At 37.4% G+C, this 19,954-nt stretch overlaps 1 protein-coding gene across 3 annotated transcripts in view; it reads right to left on the reverse strand.

Annotated features, from left to right (window-relative positions):
* Positions 1 to 19,954, reverse strand: part of CLGN (calmegin) — a 78,665-nt gene that overhangs the window by 42,455 nt on the left and 16,256 nt on the right. For all 3 annotated transcript variants that reach the window (XM_074276698.1, XM_074276697.1, XM_074276699.1), the window contains exons 2-3: positions 4,067 to 4,222; positions 1,162 to 1,235 (exon numbers count right to left, since the gene is read on the reverse strand). In XM_074276698.1, the coding sequence (XP_074132799.1) occupies positions 1,162 to 1,235; positions 4,067 to 4,213 (221 nt within the window). In that variant the 5' untranslated portion in view covers positions 4,214 to 4,222. The remainder of the gene's footprint in view (positions 1 to 1,161; positions 1,236 to 4,066; positions 4,223 to 19,954) is intronic.

Here is a 19,954-nt window from a genome sequence, read left to right on the forward strand (position 1 = left end):
ATTACAATAATTTCCCCAATATTTCTTATATAAAATAGCTGTTTCTTCAGATATCATTATTATTCATAAGATCTCAAATACCCATCTTTAATATACTTTTGGTTCTATTTCTGCATTGTCCTTCTTTCCCACTGTCTTATTTTTCTGTTCGTCTTTTTTTTTTTTTTTTTTTTTTCTGAGGCAACTGGGGTTGTGACTTGCCCAGCATCACACAGCTAGGAAGTGTTACATGTTTGAGGTCAAATTTGAACTCAGATCTGTTAGGTTCTTACTAAGTGCTAATGAGATAATGAGATGATTAAGTTCTTACTAAGTGGTAAGTCAGTACTTAACAATTCTCTAGATCGGGCCTTTACTGGGAGTTTTACTTCTGTGAACTCCTGGGGAGGAGCTTACATGCTTAGGAGGAACAAGTTCATTGCTTGAAGTAATTTTTCCCAGAAGTCCTTGCGTTACCCACGCCCATTCCCTGGGAGGAGATCTGCTGTGTCAACTCAAATCTCTAGGACAGATTCTTCTTCCTGTAGAGAGCCCTTGTCTCCAGATAGTTGCACTTAGTAAAAACCTAACACAGATCCTCTTGATTTCAAGGCTGATGCTCTACCCACTGGACCACCTAGATGCCCCAATAAATTTTTTTTAAAGGACAATGCTTTTATAAAATCTGAAATAACTAATCTAGTCCCCAGCTTCTTAAAATTGTGGTTCACAACCCCATAAGAGGGGTTTCACAAGTGAATGTGGAAATTACAAAATTATGATTATCAGGAAATGTTTGACTTGTATACCTATTTCATATTCTGAAATATGTGGGATCACATAAAAATATTTTGGGTGAAGAGAAAGGGTCACAAGCAGAAAAATTTAAGCAGCCCTATTCCCCAGAAACTTTAAAAGAAAAGGTAATAGGATCACAGATTTACAATTAGTTGAGATCCTTGGAAATATGACTAAGGTAACAAAAGGGATGGGATTACTCCATTTCACAGAACTTGTCAGGTACTTGAAAAATTTATACTTTTGTTAAAAAAAAAAAAAAAAAAAAAAAATATATATATATATATATATATATATATATATTAAAAGCAGTTATCAATGGTCTAAACTCTAGCTTTAAAATATCAGGTACAATATCCTTTTTAATATTCACTATAAACTTACCCAGTTAATATTCCATTATCAAAGGTTTCTGTGAAATACGCTTCTCCTATAGGTTGTGGTGTCTTATATTTTACCTAAAAGACATGTTACAAATTGGTCTAAGTAAAAACAAAGCTTTTGAAAAGAACTTAGTACAATATACATTGATGAAAAATAACCAACTTTTGGGTCTGCCTCTAGGGGAGCAATGTCTATCAAAGAGAAAGCTAGATTTTAGGGAAAGGACATATAGCTTAATTGAGCAATACTGGTTTTAGTGGGAAAACATTTCCAGTTTCTACAAGAAAAAGAGATTATCAGTGAACAGGCAAGAGTCTACAAAGTTATTACTAGCAGGATTATGAATAAAACTATGGAATCTGGTTCAGTCTATTCTCAGCTTACTCAAAACTATCTGCTTCAACTAATTCCTTCCGGGAAGTAGGAAATTTTTTTTTTTTCTAGTAGGCTTTCCCTAACACACCAGCCCTGTCTGTCTTTACATCTATCATTGTACATTTTGGTCCTCTCCACTAAAAAAATAATCAAAAAAGCATTTATTAAGACAGTCTAGTTTAATCTGGCTCTTTGGATAGAAAAACCAATAGCAAAGAAAAATTCCTGCCTAAAGATTTCTTTATATATGAATATTTAAGATAGAACCACAGATGGTTAGTTTCTTTGGTATAATTTTCTAAAGCAAAAGAGTCAAACACCAATCACATAGCTTACATTTCTGAATGATGTTTGAAGCCAATTAAAATACATTTAGAAAATGTTGAACAAAATAACTAAGAAGATAATAGCAACTAATGTGAATGTGTGGTTTTCTAAGTCAATATGCTGTGCAGCCCAGAGGGATTCTGAGATAATTTCTAGCTGAGTTTGATACCAGAGTTCAATATAATTACTTAATAGCTGTGGCTAAACTAGTTATTTGAACAATAATAAATGAGTGTGACTGCTTTCTGTAAGAATCTGAAATTCTGTATTTAATGAGAGGAACAAGAAAGAAAACAGAATCAAAATAGTACAAGGAAAAAAACAAAAGAAATATTTTCAGAGAGCTTACCATTTAGCTAAAGAATGTGCACACATGCATCCCTGTCAAGCACAGCATCCAAATATGAAACAATAAGTTTATAGATTATTAATTCCTCCTAAGCACATACCAGATTTTAATGAGTGTCTATGTTTCAACTTTAACTCTTTCCCTTCCTCATTTTTCATTAGAAAAAAAAAATTTTTCTTAAAGATGTGTTATTTTCTCTTCTACAGATAAGAAATTCAACACTTATTGGAAGAGGAATCTATAGTTTAGAAGTCTTAGAAACAGAAAAGCTTTAAAAACTATTCTCAAAGTAATTTGTACTAATTTACCTAATACTAAAAGAGGGAATCCCTGAACTCTGAAAATCCTTGAAAGGGAAAATCTCCTTCAACTCTGCCTCAATAAGGGACACTGCCCATCTTTTTCCTTTAAGTGAATTTTAAGTTTTGACTGCTTGAGGGGGGAATGAAGAGGAAACTCTAAAACTCTGAAAAATCCTTAAAAGAGAAAACCTCCTTGGATTCGGCCTCAAGGAGGGGACTCCACCCCTTTGTTATCTGGGTAGGGTCGGCTCAGTCTCGAAACCTTAGAATTCAATTCAAATTCTAACCCGGGCTGAAACCCAGCCAGGAGCCAATCTGGTCCTCCACCCAAAAGTCCCCTTCAGCTTGTAGCTGAAAGCCCCTATTATAAAAGAGCCAGACTGGAGTACTCTCTTTTCAGAGGTCCCAAACTAGACAGCCTTACCCCTGACATACCAAAGATCACTGCCCACTGGAACACTGTTTCCGGTGCCCTCTTATCTCTCTACCTTCAACTTTACTAACTAGACTTTAACTTTATTTCCAAACCCCATAATAAACCTCTGTTCTAGGTTTTCGGGTCTGTAAATTCCTTTGCAGGGGACTCTTGCGCTGCTACCAGACCTCATTTAACTCCATATCTTTGCGCCGAATCTAAAGGGGTTGCAGGGGAGCTCTATTTGACTCCCTGTACCCCAAACCTGCCACTAGACTCAATTAAACCCTAATTTCATTTAGGTACCCCAATTCTAGACCTCATCAATACTAATATTACTAATCACTAAAAGATACTAATAGTACCTAAGGTACTATTTTTGATGTTTTCTTTAAAAAAAATTTTTTTTAAGTGACCTGAAAAATTTAAAGCAAAACCCTATTGATGGGGATTGAGGTCCCTTTAAGATTCCTTTCTAATTGCCCAACCCATGGCTGACCTTGATTCACAAATCCTGGTCAAAGGCACCCTTTGAATATCTGGGCCCAGCCCCACTATCAGCTCAGCTTCCCCCTAGCCCTCACCTGATCTGAGCTAACTGAAAAGCCCACCAAGAACTTGGGGGGTACCACCCATCATCTTCTAGGTATAAAAGAAATGAGCCGGAACGCCCTCTTAGCAAGGAGCCCTCCCATCAACACTTGGTATCCCTTCCAGCTACGTAAGGGTTCCTGCCCAACCAGAGGCCACCTCTGGCCCTGACATCTTTCCAACTGAGCTTTACTTCCAAATTTCTACAATAAATCTCTTTTATCAATCTAGGTTTTTGGGGCTGTAAATTCATTTACAGGAGACACTGCGTGCGCCTCATGAAATTATCTTATTATCTTTGCACTGAGAAATGGGGTTCCCCCTTTCCTTTCCCTCATTATTATTATGTAACATAATACAAAAGAGAACAAAACAATTCCCGATAGTAGATTAACAAACTAGACAACAAAGTCCTATGTATATAGACACAAGTCAGTCCATTTAGGAATTGTAGAATTGCAGATCTATAAGAAATTCAGGGATTAATCACATATAGGAGTTAAGGTAAAAAATTGACTATTAAATTTAATTGAATACTAATTTTACCTCTGGGGAAAGTTTATCTTCATTGGTCACAATTTCTTCTGAACTTTCATCAAAATCCTCCATCTCAACATCTTCGTCCTGCAATTCTGCTTTTACTAAGGTGAACAGTAGGAGATTCAAACACAACCAAAAGCCTTGGAATTGCATATTGTTTATCTGTAAAATTAAGATAAATTGCTAATGTAACTATAACATATAAAGCTATCTTTTACAATTTTTACAAATAATAATTCAATTCTCCCCACTCATTTTTAGGGCATCCTTATAGCCAAAGCATATATAAAAACATTTTATTATCTTGCTATTGAATGAGATGAGGTGAGATCTTTCAAGACAGTTGTGAAAATCGAGTAAGGCTTCATCTACTTCAGAGTTCGAGTAGGCCTGAAGGACTCTGAAGGGCATTGCCTTCCCCTCCTATGACCATCTCCCTATTTTATCCAAATATGGGCAACTATGTACTTATTGGTCAAGTTCAATTTCATGGGTAGATCTCGCGTTTAGAATGTAAGACTCTCAGCCAATGAGGATGAGGGTCAGTGGTGGGAGGGGGCGTTTTGCGTTAGGGATTAAAGGTGCTGTCCTGCCCACAGGAGGCGCTTCCTCTCTTCGATAGTCTACTCGAAGAGTGGGACGCCCTTCTCGCGAGAATGTACAATAAACTTTGCTTTTCTCTAGAGCTCTCTCCAGCTTTTTTATTAAATGGTGACCCCTCACCATTTCCGTACCACACAGTTTGGGGGCTCGTCCGGGATCCTTTACTCGGTGAGTAAGTGAACTCCTGGGTGCTAGTGGGGTGGCGCCCTGCCTTGATTTAGGCAGCCCGCCAGCATCCAGGGGCTTCTCCTTGCTCCCTGACGTAGAGTGGACCCGAAGTGGAGAAACTCAGAGAAAAGCAACGGAAACTCCGCGGTGAAAATCCCAACCGGTTGGTGGAGGACAGATCAGTCAAGAAATTTGCTGCGCAGCAACCCAGTGGAGGTAAGCGTCCTGTGAAGCCCCTTGAGTCTAGTTATAGATTCTGGAGGGGGCTGTAGACGGTAGACAGGAAGAGAGCTAGGCCTTCCTGGGTGACTGGGTTAACTGGTGACAGTTAGCGTGTTTGGGCGTTTAGGAGTCTGTTAAACTCCTTCCAAATTCAATGGGTGTGGCCTAGTCCCAGCCAGCCCTCGCGGAGAGAAATGAGAAAAATATCAGAAAATACCGGTAGATATTCCCTTGGGAGATAAATTAAGTAATTGGAACAAACTGCCAAAATATGAGGAAAAATAAAAAGCAAGAAAAAGCGGATAAGGTATTGTTGTTTTGTTGCAGACTGGTGGTACCAAAAGGATTAAGTGGTACCTGAAGGGAAGGACCTGAGAGGATTTAATTCCATTAGCCCTTCCAGGGGCCTTCGGGCCGGGAGGAGAACTAGGTCTTTTGAAGCAGGGGTCGTTTCAGCTGACCAGAAATAGCTGTTAGTAGATCCCATTTGGGATCAGAAACCCTGTACATGGGGAAGTTTGTGGGATTGAGCCAGTGAAGATGGTGGCTTCCTTCCTCTTCCTCCCACGTGTCCTGACTGCAGCAGGGCCACGGGGGCCGGGGGAAAGAAACCGCTATTTAGTGAAGTTCATTGTTTTAAATCTGATAGCAAAGTAGTTTTATATTATTGGGAATTTAAAGCTGTGATTGGGATTTTAAGTTAAAACATAGGTTTTTAAAACAATGCTGGTAGCTTACTTAGGGGAGGTTGTGGTTGTATCTCCCTACTTCGATGGTATGTTTGCTAGAGGTATTGGGTAATTTGTAACTGAGCTATGCCTTAAGTGTTTGTCAGCTCTGTTGGGCATGTATTAAGTTTTATGAAATTTGGGTCAGTTACGTGCAAACATTGAAGTGTAAAGTTTAAAAATATATACATATATATTTACTTAAAGGCGGGACAGGAAAGATTGATTTGTAAAAGTAATTAATAGTTTAAATGGAGCTATGATATATTGGGTCGGAAAGCATGGTGGTGTGGGGGAAGGGTGACCACGTGGAGAGGTCCCTCCCATTAAGTATAGTGGGGTTTTTTGTTTTTAATAACTGCACCTCCTTGCTGATTTAGATATTAATTATTTCTACTGTTTAAAGGAAAAGCCTACATTTATATGGTGTTGATAACTGAATGTTTTATTTTTATTTTTCAAGTCTATAACTGTTCTAAGGAGTTGGAACTGAAGTTTTCTGAAAACAAGTTATTCAATATTTATTTACATGTGTGATAGTCTCCTTGTTTAAAGATTATTTTAATCTGATCTGATAATTTGATAGGGTTATTTGCAAAAATTTTAATCCTGCTTCCTTTTTGTCCCCTGGAGAACAGAACTATTGCTGTATAAAACTGTAGAACTATTGCTATGTTTTGGGAAATTTACTAGTCTGTTGTGTATAATATGATAATTTCTGTAAACAGGGGGGGAAGGGAAACTGAGATTTCAACTGGTCAGAAAATTGGGAAAAACTGATGTCTTATTTCAGTTCAGGCCTAATTGGAAACTACTTACTCTTTGCTTACCTCATCATTTTGGTTCCCTGATGAAGGACCTCGAAAATAGACATAATTTGGGTACTGAATGGAACTCTGGAAAAGGTAAAAGATTTTTTTTTTTTGCACTGGACATCCAGGCTGCTTCTGGCCTGGATCGTTGTTAGAGCTCTATGCTCGGCAAAATTCTTTTAAGAATTGCTGCGATTGACAAAAGGTCTCCTTTTGTCTCGCTCTCTTGTCTCTACAGATAAGGGAGAGGCTGCAAAAAGTTGAAAAAGCTCTTTACCTGTCCACTAGCTAGACACACCTGATTTTAGCAGATGCTGGGTTTGGAGAAGGCTGCAGAGACAAAAGGCCTTTACAGGGGACTCTAGCTGAAAATTTGCTAGACTATGATTGGCTAGCTTATGTTTTAACTTTGAATTATTGTCCTGACTCAGTCCTGCCTCAGTTTCCCTGCCTCTTAGTTCTGCAAACCCCCCCCCCTGCCTCTATCAGAATACTTGATAAGACCTTATGTTTCAGAATAGCAGAATGTCTCTCCCATTACAAGTTAATGGGAATCTATTATCAAAACTTCTTGAATTCTCTTGTGTGGAATTAGACATTTTGTATATGATTGTATTTGCATTGGATGTTTTTAAAAACAAACTGATTTGTATGAATAATGTTCACTTATGAAAGATCTACTTGGATATAAACTCATTGGGACAAATTCCTTATTGTTATCAACACAAGGTTATGATAAATATTTGTTTAGAATTTATGTATGGTTCTTCTAGGATGGTAAATGGGAAAAGAAATGGGTTTGTTAGAACTTCCACTGTTACCAAGGGCAGTCTACCTGCCCATTGGTCTGCTCAAACTTGTGAATTGCTGTGAATTGTATGCTTTAAATCAAGCGTTAAAATTATTGTGTGACCAAGATGGGAATATATATATACTGATTCTAAATATGCCTGGGGTGTGGTGCATGTATTTGGGAGGATTTGGGAGGAAAGAGGATATGTAAACAGTAAAGGTAAAGAACTGGTTCATCATACACTAGTCAGAGAGATACTAGAAAATATTCTGACTCCTAGGAATATAGCAGTAATACATGTAAAGAGACATCAGATGGGAAATTCTTTTGAGGTAAGGGGAAATAGATTAGCAGACCGGGAGGCCAAGGGAGCCGGAGATCAGGAAATCTCTCATATAATGGCTTTGATACCTGTACTTCCCCCTAGTCTACCCTCTCCTAGTTTTACTCAGGAGGAAAAAGAGAAAGCCTCAACTCTCGGAGCAGTTGAGAACTCGGAAGGATGATGGCTCTTACCTGACGGCAGAGAGGTACTGACCAAAGCAAGTATGAGGCAAGTCCTTCAGCAACTGCACCAGGGCAGTCATTGGGATGTCCAAAACCTGTGTGATGCTATACTGACAAGGTATGTTTCCCCCGGCCTATATACTATGGCTCGACAACTGGTGGACGGTTGTCTTGTTTGTCGAAGGACTAACAGGGCTGCCCAACGCCAGCTTCCAAAAGGGGGATGACCTCCTGGAATCAGACTATTCCAAAGCATCCAGGTGGACTTTACTGAGCTGCCACCAGTGGGTCGAGTTCTTGCTGGTCATAGTGGACCATCTGACCTCATGGGTGGAGGCATTCCCGTCGGGCCGAGCAACTGCTTCGACAGTAAGTAAGGTCTTATTAGAACAAATTATTCCTAGATATGGAATGGTGGAGAGGATAGACTCGGATCAGGGAACACATTTTTCTGCCCAGGTATTGCAGAATCTGATTAGGGCCTTAGAAATCACTTGGGATCTCTATACCCCTTGGCATCCTCCCTCTTCTGGGAACGTAGAAAGGATGAACCAAAAAATAAAACGGCAGTTGACTAAGTTTTCTTTAGAGACCCAACTACCTTGGACGAAATGCCTTCCTCTCGCTCTGGTTAGAATCAGGACCAAGCTGCGTAGAGATATTGGGCTTTCACCTTATGAATTATTGTATGGTCATCCTTTCCAGGCTTATCCTAAAGGAGACTGGGACCCTATTTTAGAAACTAAGGATTTGTTTGTTAAGAGATATGTTAAATCATTGCTGGAACATTTGCAAGGACTTCAACAAAAAGGGCTAATAGCTCAGACTCCTCCTCTAGGTTTCCCTGTTCATAGAATTCAGGTTGGTGATTGGGTGCTGATCCGTTCCTGGAAGGACGAGAAGCTGACTCCGTGCTGGGACGGACCCTACCAAGTGATACTGACTTCAGATACTGCGATTTGCACCCAGGAACGAGGCTGGACACACCACACCAGGACAAAAGGACCTGTGGCGCCACCTTTATCACAGTGGACAGTTGAAGACAGGGGAGACCTCCAATTACATAAGAGGAGGGGACCTCCACTGAATGGGAACACTGATTCTGAATCCAGTGCATTGTAACTGTATGACTTCTCTTTTCTTACTTTGGGTCTCTTTGCCTGTTTGTGATTTGATATATTTTCCTTTGGGAAGTTCACCTTAACTTCACGGTGTTATAATAGTTGAACATTATGAGGCTCTCCCTAAGCTTTGGGTTTATCTATTTCCTTATGACCTTCTAGAGATGAGAACCAATTTCTCCTGCTCATGCAGAATATAGGGAGGACATTTAACTTATCAAATTGTTGGATCTGTGGTGGATCCCAACAATTGAACCAATGGCCATGGGTACCTGTCCCCCTAAGCCCAGCCTGGATCCTTAGCAACAGATCCCAAATTCATAATGGGACCGGTTTCTGGAATTTAGAAGAGAAACATCAGTGGTCATTGACCAAAGATAGGAAAGGGAAATACTGCTTAAATCAGACAGGACGAGGTTTGAAGCTGGGAAATAGTGTTTGTGAGTGGACCTATTAGAGAACAGACCTGAGGCCAAAGACAATTGACTGTACAAAAATGTCTAAATATTGGCGGGATACGGGGAGGAATCCTCAATTGAAGTGTGGGAAGGACTAGAAAGACTGTACCTTGGATGTTCTCCCAGAAATAGGAGAGCAGGGATATTGCTATCAACAAGTCACTACTGCTGAGTGTAGTGAAGTAGAATGGGATGTATTGAGATGTATAAAAGAGAATAAGAGGAAAGGGAACATATACATTGGGTACAGTTACCAATGGGGTTGGTATAATGTCACCCCAGGGACACCCGGGCAACATGGGACTCTGTTTTCCACATTTTGGAGTACCTCTAATCTAACAGGCCAGTGGCCAGTTGCCAATTGTAGTTGGAGAAAAGAGCAAGGTTTATGAAAATGCCAGTATGACCCCTTTGTGGGGGAAGCCCCCTAGGGACGAGAGACCAACAATATTACCCTTTTACAAGGAATAGCTCAGACATATTTCCAAGGGAACAACCTGCTCTAAAGGGTCATTGGATCTGTGGTTTAACTGCCTATACTCATCTGCCTCTTAATTGGACAGGGAATTGTTATATTGGACTAATAAGGCCAAAATTTTTCTTTCTTCCCGAACAGGCAAACCAATATTTAGGGATTCAGTTGTACGATGATTTGGGAAGGGAAAAAAGGAGTTTAGATACTTCCATCACTTGGACTGGAGATGCAAATGGTTGGGGTGAGGCCTGGCCCCCAGAAAGAATAGTCAAAAGAATATGGGCCAGCAACTTGGGCTCAAGATGGAAGTTGGGGATATAGAACTCCAATATATATGTTGAACAGAATAATTCGGCTTCAGGCAGTTGTAGAGATTATCACCAATCAGACAGCTGAGGCACTAGATCTTTTGGCTGATGAAGCTACTCAAACCAGAGAGGCTGTTTTACAACATAGACTTGTGCTGGATTATTTGTTGGCTGAGGAAGGGGGAGTTTGTGCTAAATTAAATTTATCCACATGTTGTATAAAGATTGATAACAATGGTAATCTAGTGAAAGAAATCACTAAGAACATTAGGAAGCTTGCTCATGTTCCTGTACAGACATGGACCTCACCATTCAGTACTTCTTGGTGGTCCTGGTTTGGGGAAAGCTGGTGGAAGCAGCTCCTTTGGTTTGGCCTTATAGCTCTTAGTGGTGTTATATTACTCCCTATCTGCATCCCCTGTTTGATCAGATTAATAACCAGAATTGTCCAAAACTCATCATCTGGAATGATCAGGTTGGAAGAGAAAGCTGAAGGGTCTGTTAAATAGATGCTGTTAAAAGGGTAAGGGTGGAGCCGGTGGCCCAAGGCCAACAGAAACCAGAAGGAAGTGAGGAATTCATAGGGAATGTGAAATTATGTTACAAAAATTTGAAGAGATCTCAGTGTACAAAATAAGAGGAGGGACTGAATGAGATGAGGTGAGATCTTTCAAGACAGTTGTGAAAATCGAGTAAGGCTTCATCTACTTCAGAGTTCGAGTAGGCCTGAAGGACTCTGAAGGGCATTGCCTTCCCCTCCTATGACCATCTCCCTATTTCATCCAAATATGGGCAACTATGTACTTATTGGTCAAGTTCAATTTCATGGGTAGATCTCGCGTTTAGAATGTAAGACTCTCAGCCAATGAGGATGAGGGTCAGTGGTGGGAGGGGGCGTTTTGCGTTAGGGATTAAAGGTGCTGTCCTGCCCACAGGAGGTGCTTCCTCTCTTCGATAGTCTACTCGAAGAGTGGGAGGCCCTTCTCGCGAGAATGTACAATAAACTTTGCTTTTCTCTAGAGCTCTCTCCAGCTTTTTTATTAAATGGTGACCCCTCACCATTTCCGTACCACACACTATAAGTTCAACTTTAAACAAAAAGCTTCTACAATGTATACCTTTTTTACAAAGCATAAGACTTCTGATCTCCCAAAATCTAAACAAATGTTAATAAGATGGGTCTTGATGTGACAAAAATGACTTAATTTAGAATGACAGAGTACCCCTCCCCAAATTATATTTAATAACAATTATTATTGTTATTAAATGGATAAAGTGGATAAAGAATGTTATTAGTGCAAAAAAGCTTTGTATCTATGTCTGCAAGTTGTCAATAAATGGATTTTTATGGATAAGAGGCAGCTCTGAAATCACCAAGGACCATCTAAATTTAAGGTTTTTGCTCTATACTCGTGGTATGACCAAAACTGATCAGATTGGGACACAGTGATTTGTCGGATCAACTTGCTCATTACATATCTCACAGGTTGTGAAAAAAATGTGGTTTATAAACTTTCAAATGAGCAGAAATGAGTAATTATATATATATATATAATATATTAATTTCTATGGATCTGAATTTCATCATCTGTAAAATGACAAGTCATAAGGTTCTATTATTTATAATGACACATGAGTTTACAAAGTATTTTTGAAGAGGGGACTCGGAAACTCTAAAAATCCTAGAAGGAGAAAATCTTCAACATTGCCCTCAGAGAGAGACCACCCCAGGAAATCAGATAAAGTGGTTTATCTAAGTAGGATAGATTCAGTCCTAAGCTAAAGAATTCCAACCCTATTCAAATGAAGATCTTCTATTCAACTCAAGCAGTACCCAGCCCCATCAAGAGCAACCCCCAGCTTGTAGCTAAAACTTATAAAAGAGCCAAACTAAGTCTTCTCTTTACAGAGGTTCCAAAAATGCCAGCAACCATGCTTGCTATGCCAAGAAGCCTCTGTCCACTGGAATATTCTTTTCCAATGCCACCCTCTCTTTACCCTCACCTATTTCCCTAATGAGACTTTATGCCTCTCTGTCAGGATTTCTAACCTTACTTCACAATCCCTATAATAAACCTCTTTTATCAATCTAGGTTTTCGGGTCTGTAAATTCCTTTACAGAGAATCTCTGTACCCCCAGAAGGGACTCCCCAAAACTCCCTATCCTTGCGCTGAATCCCAAGGGGGTGCAGGGAAGCCAAACCTCTCCATTTGGTTCCCTGAACCCCAAAGCTGCTACAGGGAAGCCAAACCTTTCCATTTGGTTCCCTGAACCCCAAAGCTGCTACTAGACCTTATCATTTAACTCCCTGACCACCAGAAACAATCTCATTTTGGGTCCCTAAATCTAGACTTTATCACTTTCACATGTAACATTTCATTTGATCATAAAAACAACAGGTAGTAGCCCACACATGTTTTATTATTTCTTTTTTAAGGGTGATAACATATATATATATATATATATATTTTTTTTTTGGAGGCTGGGGTTAAGTGACTTGCCCAGGGTCACACAGCTAGGAAGTGTTAAGGGTCTGAGATCAGATTTGAATTCGGGTCCTCCTGAATTCAGGGCTGGTGCTCTATCCACTGTGCCACCTAGCTGCCTCTGATAACATATATATTAGATAATAGGGATAAAGAACCAAAATAAAAATGCGTGAACCTTTAGAATATTAGTTAAGAGACATGATGCTTAGGTGGCACCCCAGCCTCAGAAAAAAAAAAAAAAAAAAAAAAAAAGAGACATGATGCTCTTCAAAAAAATGTTTATTTTATAGATGTTTTTTTCTTCACATCAGTCATTTCCCATTCCTCCAGAATGAGAAAAGCAAAACATGCTACAGATTTTGCTTAATTTCATATATAATTCTTAATAGTCCCCCATGTCTCTGACATGAAAAAAATTGGTTTGCCACCTGTTCTCCAAACTTATATCAATAATATTTAATAGAATCTTTTTTAAAACCAATTCCTTCCAATTAACTTCATTAAATTTATTTGTACAAAATTTTTAATTCTCATAAGTTTAAAATTGCTAATTTTTTTCAATTAACATACTGCCTCTTCAGACTTATATAAAAACATGAATTTAAATTTAAATAAATTTTGGTAAATAGAGAATTCTAATTCTAATTCCTAATGGTAGAATACTAAATAACAGAGTTAAAACATCATCTATTTTGAGAGTCAAATGACTTTTCTGTGCAAATTAAGTTAAATCAGAGCAATAAATATTCATTTAACATGGCTGAAAACCATTCATTCTGTCTGGAATTAACAACTGTCTTTACCACTTCTAAAGCCTCCTACTGTTATATATCTATCTAGTATTTCAGAATAATTAAGCAGGCTGTTAGTTATTCTAACTCCTAACTTTTATTGTATATATATATACATATATATATATATATATACACATATATAAAATTTATTTTGTTAATTATTTCCTAATTAAATGGAAAAAAATTAATCACTGAAAATTTTTGAGTTCCAAATTCTCTCTTCCCCCCATTCTTCTCCCCTCCTTGAGAAGGGAAACAATTTTGTATAGATTATTCATGTTGTCGTGTAAAAAACATTTCCCTATTACCCATGTTGCAAAAGAGAAAAAAAATTAAAAACATAAAAGTTTAAAAAACATGCTTCAATCTGCATTCAGACTTCATTCTATGGAGGTACATAGCATAGCATTTTTTCCATCTTAAGTCATTTAAAACTGTCTTGGAACATTATCAGACATGCTAAGTCTTTCACAGTTGATCATCATACAATATTGCTATTATGATGTTCTCTTGGTTCTGCTTATGTTACTTAAGAAGAAGTTTTAATTAAAAGTCTTGCCAGATTTTTCTGAAACCACCTTGTTCATCATTTCTTATAGCATAATATAATACATCACAATCATATACCAAAAGTTGCTCATTCATTCCCCTGCTCATGGGCACTCCCCTTCATTTTCAATTCTTTGCTACTACAAACTGCTTTAAAGGCCTTGTAGTGGTATTGCTGGGTCAAAGAGTATGCACAGTTTTATAGTTCTTTGGATACAGTTCCAAATTGTTCGCCAGAAAGGTTGAACTAATTCATTACTACAACAATGCATAGTGTCCCAATTTCTTCCACATTACCTTGAGCTTGTCATTTTCCTGTTCTATAAGTCAATATTCAAATTAGTTAACCTTTCCCTCGAGTTAGACAATCTGATAAGACATGAGATAGTATCAAGAGTTCTCTTAATTTGCATTTCTTTAATCCGGAGTGAATTAAAGCATTTGTTTTCAAATTATTATTGATATCTTCAATTTCTTCGGAATGATTTCATAGTTGTTCAATTGACATAAATCCCATCTAATCACAGTATATGATCTTTATGAAATACTGCTGTATTTCCTTGCTAGTATTTTATTTAAAATTTCCACATCAATATTTATTAAGAATTGGTTTATCGTTCTTGGTCTAATTTTGCTCTCCCTGGTTTAATTATCAAAACCCTATTTATGTCAAAATAGGAATGTGATGGGACTCCTTTAATGATTCCTGAATTATTTTGGGTTAAAATATAAATTCCTTAGTCCCCGTAATCTACCTCCAAATTATCTTTGTAACCTTAATTCACATTAATCCTCTAAATACATTCTATTTGGTCTATGCTGCCTAAACTATGCTGCATGCCTCAAATGCACTTACTTCTCATCTTAACATTTTAAGAACACTTCTTTTCCCTTTAACTCAGCTCAAGCAACATCTTCCTTGCACAGTCTTCCTTTATAACCACTCCCTTTGGGTTTCTCCTTTGTCTCCTATCATTCCCTGAGTTTAACTCTAGTGAAAACATTGTGTGGTACAGAAATGGTGAGGGGACACCATTTAATAAAAAAGCTGGAGAGATCGCTAGAACAAAGTTTATTGTACATTCTGGAGAGAAGGGCGACCCACTCCTCTAGCAGACAATGGAAGAGAGGAATCACCTCCTATGGACAGGATCAGCACTTTTAATCCCAAACGCATAATAACACCCCCTCCCACCACTGACCCTCATCCTCATTGGTTGAGAGTCTTACATTCTAAACTCAGATCTACCTATGAAATTGAACTTGACCAATAAGTACATAGTTGCCCATATTTGACTGAAATAGGGAGGAAATTGTGTCATGAGAGGATAACCAGAAGGGAACTCAATTATGCCCTTGAATCAATGCTCAAAGTCCTTCAGACCTACTCAAACTCTTAAGTAGATGAAGCCTTACTTGATTTTCACAACTATCTTTAAAGATCCCACCTCATCTCATTCAACATGATAACTAAGTCCATAGACTATAAAATCTTTTGAGGGTAAGATATCATTCTTTTGTTTCTCTCCAGTATTTTTCATGGCAGACACTTAAGAACATTATTGAATGGCTTTGTTTATAACTAACATTTACCATTTAATTGAGTGCTTTTTTTTTGAAACTACATACTTTTCCACAATAATAGTTGGTTTACTGATTTACTATAGATATTACTCAAGATGATTAAAATGATAGCAAGTATAAGAATTGTTTCTCATTATTATTTAATACCTTCAAGGGCTTTGGTACACAACAAATAAGTTAGATAAAAGAAATACTGCTAAAACTCAATTTGCAAGATATTTCCATCTTTATTATTACATTATTAATATGTTTCACCTGTTGTTTTGTTAGGAATTAAGATTGCCTAGAATCCCCTAAGGTGTTCAAACTGGAGGGGGCTTGGGGAAAGGGCAAAACAGTGCAGAACAGCAGTTGTTTATTAAAGGAGGAAGACTAAAACTTGATACAAACATATGCACACAGACACACAGAGACTGCTAAGAAAACCAATCTAAACATTTCCAATGTTCCCAAATATTATATAAGGTTAATTTAATAAAATATATGGTGTTATATAAAACAATAAATATACACTTTATATTTCCACATATGCACACCATGTTTAAAATTTTCCAATTTTAAATAATATAACCTCAGTGTAAAATCCTTTCACAACACAGAAATAAAAATAACTTCTTTAAACTATATTATAGGGAACTGAGTGTGGACCACAACACAGCATTTTCACTCTTTCTGTTGTTGTTTGCTTGCATTTTGTTTTCTTAAAAGTTTTTTTTTTCCCTCTTGATCCAACTTTTCTTATGCAGCAAGAAATATGTATATTGTATACATATATTGGATTTAACATATATTTTAACATATTTTGATGCGGTCCCTTTAAGAAACTAGTCCTTTCAGATGGATTTATTCCTTTCTGATTCCCAGCCCCTCCTAGCTGATGCATTATCAATTCAAGAAGCTAGGAACTTTGATTCACAAATTCTGATCAAAAGCACCCCTTTGAATTCCAATAGGAGATCTGGGCTCGTTCCAGCCCCCCATCAGATCTGAGCCAACTTGGGCTCTTCCAGCCCCCATCAGATCTGAGCTAACTTGGGACTCCACCCAGGGGCCCCTTTAGCTAAATCTCTCATTATAAAAAAGCCAAGCTGGAATCCTCTCTTTGCAGAGGGTTGAAACATGCCAGCACCATGCCTGGCACTAAGGATTCTCTGCCCACTGGAATCCTGCTTCCGATGCCCTCTTATCTCTACCTTCACCTATTTCCTTAACTAGACTTTAACTTTACTTCCAAACCCCATAATAAACCTCTTTTATTAATCTAGGTTTTTTGGGTCTGTAAATTCCTTTACAGGGGACTTTTGTACTGCCACCAGACCTCATTTAACTCTGTATCCTTGCGCCGAATCCAAAAGGGTTGCAGAGGAGCTCTATTTGACTCCCTGTACCCCGAACCTGCCACTAGATCTCAACCAAATCCTAATTTCATTTAGGTACCCCAAATCTAGATCTCATCAATTTAATATGTATTGGATTACCTGCCATGTAGGGGAGGAGGTGGGAGGGGAAGGAGGGGAAAATTTGGAACACAAGATTTTGCAAGGATCAAGGTTGAAAAATTACCCACGCATATGTTTTGTAAATAAAAAGCTTTATAATTGAAAAAATAAAAGAAAATAAACTATAATACCTAGAGTAAAGGCCTCTGCTTACCCATCAACAACTAGTAACCTGCTATACAATACTGAATATTGTTTCTAGCTAGATGTAAAGAGTGAAGGAAATTTCATGTGACTGGTATGAAAAAGCTCCACTCACTCCATAAAAGCAGGTGCTTATCTCATCTCAAAAAATGGAAAATTCCATTTGTCCATCCATTGTTATAAAAATAATTAATGGCTTGTATTTATATATGTTATGTTAGAATTTACAAACGGTCATACAATTATTTTCTCATTTTACTCTCACAACAACCCTAGGAGAAAGGTACTGTTATTATTATCCTCATTTTAAAGATAGCAAAATGAAGCAGACACTTAATGATTTGCCTGTGGTCAAACAGTTAAGTGCCCAGCTTTTCCCTAGCTTTTTTTACTATTTTGTAAAAACCAATGCAGCACTTAAGTTGTAATAGGGATATTCTTGGTTTTTATTACAAGATTTCCACTCATACATATATAAGTCTTTAATGAATGTCTTTTATGACACTTCACAAAACAAAAAATTCTATCTACAACCACTTTCTCTCTTTCCATTACACTTAGAGTCACTTCCATTTTGATTCTTCTGACATTTAAAGCAAGATAGCTGCAGAATTATTAATAATAAACAGATAGCATTTATAAGAGCTACAAGATCAGCATCATTGAAAAGTGTTATACAATCTCCCTACTGGCTAGTAACTGGCTGGTCCAGCCAAATCTCTTTTCCTACTCAATTTAAGGTAGAGGGGCAGCTAGGTGGCACAGTGGATAGAGCACCAGCCTTGAATTCAGGAGGACTCGAGTTCAAATGTGATCTCAGACACTTAACACTTCCTAGCTGTGTGTTCCCTGGGCAAGTCACTTAACCCCAGCCTCAGAAAAAAAGAAAAAGAAAAAAAAAAAAATTTAAGAGAGAACTGGGGGGAGGATAGAAGGGGGAAGTTCTGGTATTTTCACAAGATTCAGTAAAAAGCTATTAAAATATTTGTCTAAAAAATCAAGTCAATACATCAACTGATGCTGAGTGAAATGAGCAGAACCAGAAGATCACTATACACTTCAACAACAATACTGTATGAGGATATATTCTGATGGAAGTGGAAATCTTCAACATAAAGAAGATCCACTCACTTCCAGTTGATCAATGATGGACAGAGGTAGCTACACCCAGAGAAGGAACACTAGGAAGTGAATGTAAATTGTTAGCACTAATATCTGTCTGCCCAGGTTACATGTACCTTCGGAATCTAATGCTTATTGTGCAACAAGAAAATGGTATTTAGACACATGTATTGTATCTAGGTTATATTGTAACACATGTAAAATGTATGGGATTGCCTGTCATGGGGGGGGGGGAGTAGAGGGAGGGGGGATAATTTGGAAAAATGAATACAAGGGATATTATTATAAAATATATATATAATAAAAAAAATCAAGTCAAAAATATAAACAAGCAATAAGGATTTTCAAATATTTAATTACTTTTTGTTAAGATTTTGAGTTTCAAGCTGTCTCCCTCACTCCCTCCCAACCCTGCACTACAGAAGGCCAAAATTTCTCTCTCTCTCTCTCTGTAGAAGTAAATCACATCTTCCTTCATAGATCCTCTTAGGTGATATGAAATATTTATCTTACCCAGAATAGCTTAGTCATTCACAGTTACTCTCCACATAGTATTGCTGTAACTATTTATAATGTTCTCTTGGTTCTGTTAATTTCACTTCTCTAATTCCATGAAAGCCTTTCCATTTTCTTCCCTAAAATTAACTTGCTCATTTTATACAGCACATGATTCCATGACAATCATATACTACAATTTATTCGGCCATTCCCCAGTTATACCCTCAGATTTCCAGTTCTTTATAACCATAAGAGGGAAGAGAGCAGTCATAAATACTTTAGAACATACAAGTTATTTTTCTTTTTCCCTGATAACCTCAGGAAACAAACCTAAGAGTGGCACTGCTGGGTTAAAGGCTGTATACACAATTTTACAACTGCATAATTCCAGATTGCTCTCCAAATTGGATGGATCAGTATACAATTCCAGCAATATAAATTAGTGTCCCAATTTTTTCACATTTTTGCCAATATATGTATTTGTCATTTTCTCCTTCTGTCAATTCATCCAATTTGATATTTATGAGATAATATCTCAAAGTTGTTTTAATTTTAATTTTTCTAATAATGACTTGAGTATTTTTTCATGTGACAAGCAATAATAACTAGTAATTGATAATTAGTAATGTCATCTACTCTCTCCAATTTTGGGGCTAACATCATATGCAAAGGATTGTTTTATACTAATTCAATGAACTAGCAATCCAATTGCATATCTTAATCCAGATAAGAGACATTTTTCTATATAGTCTTTCCTCATTGAAGAGATCAAACTATTTCTTTTAAATAATCATAATTCTCATTGAAGATATCTGTTATGTTTGTGAGATTAATGCCTCAAATATCAGGATCTAAAAAATCTTGCTTTCTTTAAGAATGACTTTTCCAAACTACGTTTCAGAGAAAGTAATTTTCTATGACTGGAACAAACTTTGTGGAGTCTATTTTTTTCCTGTTTTATTATTCTTTGTTTTACATTTAAAATAATTCATTACCTCTATGGTTTCATCTGTCAAGGA

Source organism: Sminthopsis crassicaudata, chromosome 6 (assembly GCF_048593235.1).
Source record: "Sminthopsis crassicaudata isolate SCR6 chromosome 6, ASM4859323v1, whole genome shotgun sequence".
Classification (NCBI taxonomy): domain Eukaryota; kingdom Metazoa; phylum Chordata; class Mammalia; order Dasyuromorphia; family Dasyuridae; genus Sminthopsis; species Sminthopsis crassicaudata.